The 12191-nt window shown below is 36.6% G+C and overlaps 1 protein-coding gene across 2 annotated transcripts in view; it reads right to left on the minus strand.

The window, feature by feature from the left end:
* LOC129143461 (MAM and LDL-receptor class A domain-containing protein 1-like) overlaps positions 1-12191 on the minus strand; it is a 46730-nt gene that overhangs the window by 21935 nt on the left and 12604 nt on the right. For both annotated transcript variants that reach the window (XM_054680335.2, XM_054680336.1), the window contains 3 exons: positions 11576-11783; positions 8513-8624; positions 5517-5663 (listed from right to left, as the gene is read on the minus strand). In XM_054680335.2, the coding sequence (XP_054536310.1) occupies positions 5517-5663; positions 8513-8624; positions 11576-11719 (403 nt within the window). In that variant the 5' untranslated portion in view covers positions 11720-11783. The remainder of the gene's footprint in view (positions 1-5516; positions 5664-8512; positions 8625-11575; positions 11784-12191) is intronic.

The raw sequence follows: 12191 nt of genomic DNA on the forward strand, positions 1-12191 counted from the left end.
GCAAGAGGGGTTTAATATTTAAAAAATCAATTTACCTTACAGACAAAAAAGATAATCTGACAATCATTTCATAATAGATGCTGAAAAATTCTGAAAACTTACAACATGCATTCAATTTCTTAATTTTTTTAAAAAGCACACTCTTGAATAGAAGGGAACATTTTTATCTGATAAAGAATACAATTTTTCAGTAAGCATGGCACTTAAGGTTCAACTATTGACAACTTTTCCTCTGAGAGAGAAATAAGACAAGTCTAGCAGCTACCACCAGTTCTATTCAACACATTCTAGAAATTCTGTCCAGTACATAAAACAACAAAAGGAAGATAGAACTGTTAATATTTAGAAAAAAGGAAATAAAATTGCCATTATTTGCAGACAAAATAATTGTGATCCTAGAAAATTAAATATATATGTATAAGTTCCTAGCTATGATAAATAAAATTAGCAAGGCCACTGGATACAAGGTCAATATTTTATATAAAAATGCATTTCTATATGTCAGCAATAATCAAAATCAGAAGTTCTTTAAAAGTAACACAAAAACCTAGGAAAATACTAGCAAAAGATTTTCATAATCTCTACCCCGAAAGCTGTAAAATATTACTTAGTAAAATTAAATAATCCAAATAAATTGAGACATTGGAAACATTTGAAAAAAATATTTTTCAGTGAAATGCAAATAAGTATTACATATGAGAAATCGTTGTACACCCATTAATTGGAAATTTTTATAGAGAATTATAATGCCTCTTGCTGGTAGGAAAATAGGAAAAAGTAGTCCCATTTTGAAACTAAAAATTGAAGTACTAAAGTTTTAGGGTAAATGAATCTATAAATGTTTATTGAAAATATAAATACATATCTTGCTTAAAAAATATAGAAGTCTCACTCCTAGTTATTATCTATTGCATAAAATCAAAAGTATCCTACAGGAGGAAATGTGTACAAGAATAAATTTGAAACATCGTCATGATATTGATGTCACTGGATAGGGGAATAGCTAGATACATTATGGTATATCCAAATCAAATAAATTTAGCCAAATAAACAAACATGAATCCAGTATCACAGACTGGATTTTATCTTCTGTCTTAAATGAGCAAAAGAAAAATATTAGAAAAAAAAGCATATTTAGCATGGACTGTCAAATATAGGACAATGGGAATGTAAGATAGTGATAGATCACAGGATAGTGATCTCTGAGAGAGGGGAAACAAATGAGTTAAGTCCTGTAATTCCCACAGCTTACTGCCTAGACAGAGTTTCCAGGTGCCTGTGCAGAGGGGAAACACAGGAGTGTGGTAGTCTCCTCAAGTTGAAACAGATAGAGTCGGTGCTTTGGGGAGACCCACATGGGTAGAATTCATAAGACAGAGTGCCAGCTGCCCCTTTCAGGTACTGGAGCTTTGAAAAGACAGCAAGCTCCCGAGATCTGCAGACAGTCCCCCCTAAATTGCCATGTAAGGACCGATCGTGTGCATGGATTGGAGAAAACTACCTGAGTCTGGGGGTAAAAACACCTGAAATGAATATCTGGAACATTTCCCGAAGGTCACAGAAAGTCAGGAATGGTAGAGTTCTCTCACCAACCAGAGTGCAAAAACAAAAACAAAAACAAAAACAAAAACAAAAACAGACATAGGCATTGGATAGAGAACTCAAACCAAATAAACACTTATGTCCAGACAAAAACACGTATGCAAATTTAATGGTGTTTTTACTCATATTTGACAATATTTGGAAACAATCTAAGTGTCCTTCAGCTGGTTAGTGGATAAATGAAGTGTGGCTCATCCACACAATGGACCCAACGATTCAGCAGTGAAAAAGGAAGGAATTGTGGCTGAAGCCAGCGACATGGATGAGTCTCAAGTCCTTTATGCTAATTGAAAGAAGGCAGAATCAAAATGCTACATATGATATGATTCCATTTTCAAGACATTCTGGAACAGGCATACACTAGGGCTAGAAATCAGATCATTGGTGTCAGTGGTGGGAGGTGGGAGAATTATTGAGTACATAATGGCACAGAACAATGTGTTGGGCAGGAATAGAATTGTTTTATATCTTCATTTTTGTGATGGTTACACAATTGTGTATGTATGTCAGAACTCAGTGAACTGTACACTAAAATGGTTGAAGTTTACATTTAACCAATACTTTATCATAAAAAATGAAAAAAAATAGATAGTATTTGATGACTTGGAGCAACTGCCATAAGCTATCTTTAGTAAGAAGATAGGGACAATAGTTACAAGATAATATATTTCTTAAAAAACAATCACAGAAACACATATAATTTTGAATATGTATGTATCTACTATATATATATCTGTGTGTGACTATATGAACATAGATAAAAGTGGAACATAATTAACATGAGTTGCCTATTTCGATGGAAATTTAACAGAGTAGGAATAGGAAGGTAGAAACGAAGCAAAAAAGGCAGGAAGGAAATTCGAGGCTTAATTACACACACACACACAAAAACTACATAATATCAACATATCCAGCCTGGTCAACACGGTGAAACCTCTGGCTCTACTAAAAATACAAAAACAAAAAACCAGCTGGGCGTGGTGGTGTGCACCTGTAGTCCCAGCTACTTGGGAGGAAAAGGCAGGAGAATTGCTTGAACCTGGGAGGTGGAGTTTGCAGTGAGCATGGATCACACCACTGCACTCCAGCCTGAGCAACTAAGTGAGACTCTGTCTGAGCTAGTTAGATAGATAGATAGATAGATAGATAGATAGATAGATAGACAGATAGACAGATTTAAAAGCTGCAATCTATATGTTTAAGGCTGTAAGAACAAAATGAACTAGAACTCCACTTTCTTAGATATCGGAACTATTAGGCTGCCTCTGACTCTACCAGAAATTTCCATTTCACTTTCCTTTCCCTTCCTGGTCCTTTTTCATTTTTTTTAATTCTCCTCCTCACTTGCAATTTAAAACCACTACTGATTCTCTTTAAGGTTTGATCATGGCAATCATGGGTAAAGAGATGTTGACTCCGTGATCCAGATATATATATATATATATATATATATATATATATATATATATATATATTTTTTTTTTTAATTGGCCCTTTCTAAAATGAGAAAGACTGCGTTTTTGTCCCTCACACTCTGGGTGAGACCAGCTGCCCCTAGTTTTATCAGTCATATTGTTATCTTTCACTATTCTTCAACTCACCGGAAAAGAATGGGTCTTTCAACATCTAACACAGGGGCTCTATTAGAATCTTTTTAATGCAAATCATAGTTATGTAGTAATTATAAGATGGCAAAAGACTAAAGGTGAATTACAAACATATTTTCTAATTGTCTTATCTGGTGTTTTTCCTAGTCTTCTTATTAGAATGGACAACAAATATCTATTAATGTTTATGGAGCTCTTACTACATGGAAAAACCTTCACAGGTGTTATTTCATTTAATCCTCATGACAACTCCACAGGGAAGCTACTTTTCTTTTCTCTATTTTCTATCTAATAAAACTGAAGCACCCTAATATTTAGACATGGGTGCAGTGTCAACATCGTGTCGGAACCCTGGGCAGCCCGTGCTCTTCCCTAACTGGTTATGGTATGCTCACATCAGACCACCATGACACACTGCCCGCACAGCTTCCCTTTGAGAATCACTGCCTTGGCTTAGGCCTTCATCATCTCTCACTGATATTTCTTCAGCACATCCATGTTTTTTTGACTCCAGCCTTTCACCCTCTCCATTCTCCTCATCTCAGACAGAACAGCCCTTTAGAGCAAATTTGATTGGTCACATGCTTTAACATGACTACCTGCATCACCATCATCCTGCAGACACATTTCCAATTCCTCAGCACTCTCTAGAGTCCCCTTCCTTCCTCTCCTGTTTCATCAGTTCTCTTCTCCCTGTCCAATCACACACGTCTTTCATCCCTAACTACTCCCATCTTTCTGCCCTCTTTGGGGATTCTTCCCTCCAATTAGGACATGATCCCTCCCACCTCTCTTTGGTTCCGTCTTCTCTCAGTAATTCCTTACTTCTGGCTTCCTGACTACTTTTCATTTCCCTTCAGTGCTCAGTTCAGGAGTCATCTCCTTCAACAAGGCATCTCGAATCCATCTGAATCACCTTCCATCCCTCTTAAAGCATCCTTCATAACCGATTGCAATTCCTTGCTTATCTACTTAAGCTACTAGACTGAGACCACCTCAAAGGCAGGGATCGTGGCATCCATCTTTTTGCATCCAGGTATCATCTATGCTATGTATTTAATAATTGGCTTGAACAGAGAAAAAGAAGTAAAATATTATATGAGTTTAGAGAAAATGTGTTGTTAATACATAGTTCCAATGATTTATAGTCCCCTTTCTATTTTAAACTTTAAACTTAACTTTGTCTGCTACAAAATGTTAAAGAAATGAGTCATGGCACAAAAGCAAAAATTAAGAACTTACCACACTGTTAAACAATTAACTAAGTTTATGGCTGTAGCCAACAGATGGATGGTTGAATTTTCCCACCCCATCCCCTAGCACCCTCACCCACTACCACCAACCCCAATTTCCAATGGCTGTAATTAAAAATATGATCAATACTTATTTTTGGTATAATTCTTTGGAAGTCTGAAAGAAGAAACAAATAGGATAATGTTCAATGAGGTTGAAAGATGATCTATAGTACAAGTACAGTTGTGCTATTGTAAGGTTTGCCAGGTGTGGTGGCTCCCTCTTGTAATCCCAGCACTTTTGGGAGGCTGAGGTGAGAGGATTGCTTGAGGCCAGGAGTTTGAGATCAACCTGGGCAACATGGCGAGACACTCTTTACTTAAAACATATACATTTAAAAAGTAAAGTTAACACGATGCTAACGTATATGGGGAATGATATCCGATGATAAATGTGAACAAAACAAAAGAGAAAAGAGAACAAACCCTTTCTGTTTTATTGGAGTTTCACAGACACTTATTGGAATACCACAGGTAGTTACGGTTCCTCTATTTTAAGATGATATGTAAACACTGGAATGATGGTTAAAAATATATATGTGGAAGAATAAGACTGTTTATTATAAAGAAGCCCGAAGACTGATTAAATTGCATTCAAGTATTTGTAAATTTATTTCACAGATAGTGCTAAATCTCTGTTCTCAGTTCCCAGAAACAAGATTAGACTATTTTTCTTCCTGTTTTGAAAAAATTGGATTGCTCTAAAAAGAAGGCAAGCCTACTGTACTTGATTCTGGGCAACTTGAGAAAATGATCAGAAAACTTTTCCACCTCTTTATGCCTTTAACCCAACTTATAAAAATTGCAACAACAAACATGTTGGTGATTACAACAATGCTCCTTTCAGGGAACTCAATTACCCGCCAATTATTAACTTGGTCAGGAGGTTTTAAAGCAAGACAAACCAGAGTTCCATGTATACAGTCTACAGAATAGAAATGAAAATACACAGTATCATCATTCCACAACATGCAAGAAAGAAAACTATTTTTTTTTAAAGAGGAAAATGTCCTACCATGATTTATGTTTGCTGTGTGATCAGCTGCAGGAAAGTGGTGCTCTCCATTATTCAATCCTTTCATCAGCTTCCAGTGTGAATCTTCTGTGAGAAATGGCTCCCAACCGCAGAAACCCGACTCAAAGTCACAGGCGAGATGCTTTGCTGTTACACGTAGAAGAGAAAACAGGTGAGGAGAAATGAAGAGCATGCAGGCAAACACTGCTCTATGTTAGCTAATCATCTTAGGAGGCCTGCAAAATTATTCTGCTTGGTAGTGAATATTCTCTAATGATCGGAATAGCTTTCCTTTATCTAGTCACACACAATATCTCAGGTGCTGTGTGAGGCATGACCCTTCCACATGCTTCCATCTGTAAGTCTGGTACATTTCATTCTGGTTGGCCATCTCCATTTTATTTAATGATGCAAGGTGGAACTCCAAAGCTTTTCAGGGAGTAACTAATTTGCTTGCCCAGTATAAACCTGCTGAGATGGTAGTATAAATGAAAAAAATCCACTGGGAAGGGGGAAGTTTAAATTAATTCTGGACACACAAATAACTTGAGGTCAGCATCTCAGTATGCATTTTATTATTCTATCCTAACACTTTCTCAAAAAAAAAAATACCTAGCCATTTTGGAATTGCAGGTAAATTAGATATTCGGAACTGAGCTGGTGTTATCTTTTGTCTTTTTTTTTTTTTTTTTTTTTTTTTTTTTTAAGGCAGAGTCTCGCTCTGAGGCCCAGGCTGGAGTGCAGTGGTGCAATCTTGGCTCACTGCAAGCTCCACCTCCCGGGTTCACGCCATTCTCCTGCCTCAGCCTCCCGAGTAGCTGGGACTACAGGCGCCCACCACAACGCCCGGCTAATTTTTTATATTTTTAGTAGAGATGGGGTTTCACTGTGTTAGCAAGGATGGTCTCGATCTCCTGACCTCGTGATCCACCCGCCTCAGCCTCCCAAAATGCTGGGATTACAGGCGTGAGCCACCACACCCAGCCCAACATTTTATTTTACATGAAAGACATCTGGAGACAATATCACAGTGAAAATTAATGCATCATACAAGGTCCTTGGTTTAAATTTCTTTCATTTGACTATTATACCAACATCCCCTGTGAAGGTACACAATTCATATTAGCATTTAAAATTGTTTTTAAAGTCCTATAATTTAAAAAACCCCTTTTTCATGGAATTTCCTGAACTATTTTGATTTGAAGATATATCTATCATTCCAACTTTTTTGGAACACAGTGAAGTAGATTCTATATATATATATATTTTTTCCTATATGAGTTATTGAAATTTTATATATAAATACAAATGTATATTTTATTGTGGTAAAATATACATGACATAAATGTAACATTTTAACAATTTTTAATGTAAGCTTCTATGGTATTAGGTACATTCCCATTGTTGTACAACCATTACCACCATCCATCTCCAGAACTTTTTCATTCCCAAACTGAATCTCCACCCCCATTAAGCAATACTTTCCATATCCCCTCCCCTCAAACCCTGGCAACCACCATTTTACTATCTGTCTCTATGAGTTTGCCTACTTTAGGTACTTCATATAACTGGGACCAAACAATACGTGTCCTTTTGTCTCTGGCTTATTTCAAGGTTCATCCATGTTGTAGCATGTGTCTGAAAATTAGATCTATTTCATGTATAAACTGTTCAGGGATCCAATGTGTGTCTTTGGACATGTTTGGCATGTTGTATTTTAATTATTTTGATAGAGATTTTTAAAACATATTGCATATATATGTATTAATTTTTTAAGCTTTATTGATGTATAAGTGACAAATAAAATTGTAACTAAGGTATGCAATGTAATGTTTTGATATACATATACATAGAGAAAAGATTACCACAGTAAAGCTAATTAGCATCATTTCATCATATAGTTACCTTTTGTGTGTGTGATCAGAACATTTCAGATCTACTCTCAGCAAATTTCAAGTATACAATACAGTGTTATTAACTACAGTCACCAGGCTGTACACTAGACTCCCAGAACTTATTTATCTTGTAAGTGAAAATTTGTATCTTTTGACCAACACCTCCCCATTTCGGCCAGGCCTCAGCCCTGGACAACTGCCATTCTACTCTCTGTTTCTACAAATTCAACTTTTTTAGGTTCCATGTATAAGTGAGATCGTTCTGTATTTGTCTTTCTCTGTCTGGGTTATTTCATTTTGCATAATCCCCTCCAGGCTCATCATTGTCACAAATAGCAAGTTTTTTCTTCATTATTGCTGAATAATATTTCATTGTGAACACATATACATTTTATACACACACACACACACACACACACACACACACCACTTGTTTGATCCATTCTCAGAGACTTCAGTTGTTTTGGCTGGATATTTTGAATAATGCTGCAATGAACATGAGGGTGCAGATATATTTTAATCTTAACTGCCCTCATTTAATACAGGATTATGTTAATAAACATCAAAAATCTATTGTTTGGTTTTAGAGAAATTTTACTCAGAGTTCATCAGTTAAAGTAATATTTTAAGATCATGACAAAGCTTTCTCTTGCATATTTAACCACTACAGCATATGAGCAGACAAGAAAGAATTTCATTGTGCAGCTGGGAAAAATTCTGGATCATGAAAAGTAAAATATTTTATGAATCCTCCAGAAGTTAATCAGCTCTCTGTGAAATAAGAAAGAAAGCTATGTATGGGAAATGAATGGGGAATATTTCATTTAATGAGAATATATTAGATTCTAACAGGATTATATTATAAATATTGTGTTAATATACATTACAAATACACATTATAAATATTTTATTAATGTTGATGCTCTTAAGGACTAGCAAAGTAAAGAGAGTTTTTGCTTCTACCCTGAGAGAACTCCGACTTGTTTGCCTTTAGTTTTTATCAATTTTTTTAGATGCCATCTGTTTCTTCCCCTAGCTGTCTTCCTTCCTGAAGCCTCTTTGGTACAGTGGTTCTCAAAGTTTCATATGCAGACAAATCACCTGGGACCTTGTTCCATGTAGCTTTTGGTTCCGTAAGGCTGGGCCAGGGCCTGAGGTTCTGCATTTCCACTAAGTTCCCAGGTAATGCTGATGCTCTGGTCCATGGAGTCTGCTGTTGCAGCAAAACACACAGGCCATTTTTATTAACTGATTTTGAAAAGCCACCGGTCTGGAGGCTATGTTATGCCATATATTAAAATAATACCTAAAAGTAAGAGCAACTTGATAATGAGAGAAGACCTGAGTGAGTCTGCCTTTGGGGAAAAGCACACTGGCTGTGGAATACCAACTGACAATCCTCACGAGTTCATATTTACTCATTCTCCAGAATTTGGTAAGTATTCCTGGTGCTATTCAAACTGCCTGCACAAGCTATACCCTCCTAGAGATTCATTCTAAAGTGCAATAAAAAAATATATAAAGATATTTTTCTTGTGCTTCATGAACATGGAAGAATCGTTTATGAAAAAAACTTGATATTACAAATTCAAATTTGTAAAACACAAATGTTTTCGTATGTGTAAAATGTTTCAATATGGATTTAAATTTCAAAGGAAAGCCTCTTTTATTTTGTAAGAATGTACATATGCCCGTGTCTATATGCAAAAATATATTAAATACTTTAGTGCAGCAAATAGTGTAAATTTATATCAATTCTAATAATCCAAATCTATATAATTTCACAGCATAAATAATTGTATATATATTTACATGAAACACTCATTTTGGTATCAAAATACATGAATACACATATATACTGTATGCAATATGGCTACATTTTTATGACATATTCCCTATATCAAGTCAATCTCAATCATGCAAACATGACAGGTTTTCTTTGGACAAATGAGGTTACACTATTTAAAAACTTAAAAGACTAATAAGTAACACTGTTTTTGTTGAGAAACACAATTACTCATTCCTGCATTCACCCAAAGAAAATAGCAGAATATGGCATCAAGAGCTACTGAACTGGAAAAATGTCATATACATAATCAATGAAACTTCAATAAATGAGAAAATATGTTGAAAATCAAATGCTAAACAATTTTTTAAAGGTGAACATAAAGTATGATTTACTACGGGGAAAATAATGGAGGGGAAAAAGCTAAGCTTCCAAATATACAAGTGCCCAGGTGCAGTGCCTCATGCCTGTAATCCCAGCACTTTGGGAGGCTGAGGCTGGTGGATCACCTGAGATCAGGAGTTCAAGACCAGCCTGGCCAACATGATGAAACCTGTCATTACTAAAAATACAAAAATTATGTGGGTGTGGTGGCACATGCTTGTAATCCCAGCTACTCTGGAGGCCGAGACAGGAGAATCACTTGAACCCGGGAAGTGGAGGTTGTAGTGAGCCGAGATCATGCCATTGCACTCCAGCCTGGGTGACAGAGCAAGACTCTGTCTCAAAAAAAAAAAAAAATTATATACGTGGAAAGAAAGGAAATATATTTTCCTTCAGTTATTGACATTAAGAATTATAGAAACTGTTAGAAAGAAATATTTCCCCAACAGAAATGAAGCAAATTGTCTGTAAAAAATTTAAATAAAACATAGAAAGAAACTTCACATACATTGGAGTAAATAAATTGCTCTTACATCGCTTGTTTTGAACAAAAGAAGAGAGCAGCCCAAAAGCTCCGTTGAGCTCACACTGGTTAGCCGATTACTTGGTTTAAAGCTAGGAGTCTGAAGTATTAACTGGATTGCTCTTGATGAACATGGCAGAAGGGGATTTTAGCCTTACTTTCTCATCTCCTCTCTCCTGTGTCCCTCCGCATTGCTCTTAATAAAATCCAAGCTTCCCAAGAGAAACCAATTATACAGAGCTTTTCACTTAAAAGGTGGCATTTATCTTATTACAATATTTTCACCTCTGCTCAACAAAACATCTCACTAAAATAAGACACTGCAGTAAAATAAACGTCAAATTTTTAATATCTTTTAAAAACCACCTGTTTGTGATACAGAAATTGGATTCATATCCTTGGAATTCATGTTTTCTAAAGAGACACAGGGATCTCAGTTGCTAAGTTACCTCATATGAGAATCATCCTGTGGATTGTAAATTAAATTATATTTTTGTTGAACTATGACTATGCTTGAATAGCAATGGGATCTCTTGTCATCACTTCTATCAAAGACTCTTCAGAAAACGCCTGAAAGAAAGGTGTTGGGGCACTTTGGCCCTCCCAAATGCCAGTCATGGCTGAAGTGATTTCTTTTTTTTTTTTTTCCAGACGGAGTCTCACACTGTCGCCTGGGCTGGAGTGCAATGGCGTGATCTCAGCTCACGGCAACCTCCACCTCCCATGTTCAGGCAGTTTTCCTACCTCAGCCTCCCAAGTAGCTGTGATTACAGGTGCCCAACACCACGCCTGGCTAATTTTTTGTATTTTTAGTAGAGACGGGGGTTTCACTATGTTGGCCAGGCTGGTCTTGAACTCCTGACCTCGTGATCTGCCTGCCTCGGCCTCCCAGAGTGCTGTGATTACAGGTGTGAGCCATTGCACCCGGTTGGCTGAAGTGTTTTCTAGGCAAGTAAGAGGAGAGCGGCCCTTCCTCCAGGGCAGCCATGATGGCTGAAATGATTTCTACAATCATGGTAGCTGCCCTGGAGGAAGGGCCACCCTCCTCCTACTCATCCCTCCCAGCTACAGCTTCCAAGATGATTGACTAGAGAGGAAAAAAGCATACACAATAAAAGTTAGCAACCCATACTATATGCCTCCAAGGCAAAGGTACAAAAAGTTTCCTTCTACCACCCATCTTCTCTTTAATCAAAGCACACACATTCGCACACCAGCCAACAATAATCACAACTATTCATTTGTAGAATAAATTGAGAGATGTTGCAGACTTTGCAACAAGCACCAAAACATTAAGTTAAAATAGAGATCCCTGAAGGCATAGTACTAATAGTTTCAGAGCAATAATGCATATTTATCACATTTCATACATATGACTTACCTTTGCCTTGATAGAAACAAAGACTGTTTTAAATCCAACTAACAGTCTTGAATTAGAGCATGTTAACTAGTAAGCCATTCACTCACTTACAGCAAGTTGCTGGGTCTTCATCACTCTCATCGGAGCAGTCCTGCCGAGAGTCACAGACAGATTCTTTGGCGATGCACTGGCCACTAGTGCAAGGGAATTCGTCTTCAGAGCAAAGCTTTCTGGATTGGGTCTGTCCACAGGCATAGACCCAGAGGTGATCAAGGGCAATAAAACTTCTCTGGCTCTAAAGAGTCCCTTCAAAAATAATCTTTAGGAAGAAAAAGATTAATTTATGAGTTTGCAATCTCCTTAATAAGACAAAAAACTAAAGAAGGTTGATAAAGACAAAGTAGTTATTGAGAAAAAGTGTTTAAAGCAACCAAGGCAATATATAACAAAGTTCCTGTTTGATAAGCTCAACCCATGCTCATACGACTGATGTAACAAACCTGCACGTTGTGCACATGTGCCCTAAAACTTAAAGTATTAAAAAAAAAAAACTGATGGAAACATTTGCTCCACTAAAGGCTCAGAGAAACCTCCCAGGATCAGGCAAAACACAAGCATCCCACTTAACTATCAAAAATGTCCCTGACTGCAAACTTGTTACTTGGTCATTATCTTTACAGCTCTCTTTCTTTCATTTTCAAGGAAAATAAGAAGTATTGTCATTACT

Source organism: Pan troglodytes, chromosome 2 (genome assembly GCF_028858775.2).
Source record: "Pan troglodytes isolate AG18354 chromosome 2, NHGRI_mPanTro3-v2.0_pri, whole genome shotgun sequence".
Lineage (NCBI taxonomy): Eukaryota > Metazoa > Chordata > Mammalia > Primates > Hominidae > Pan > Pan troglodytes.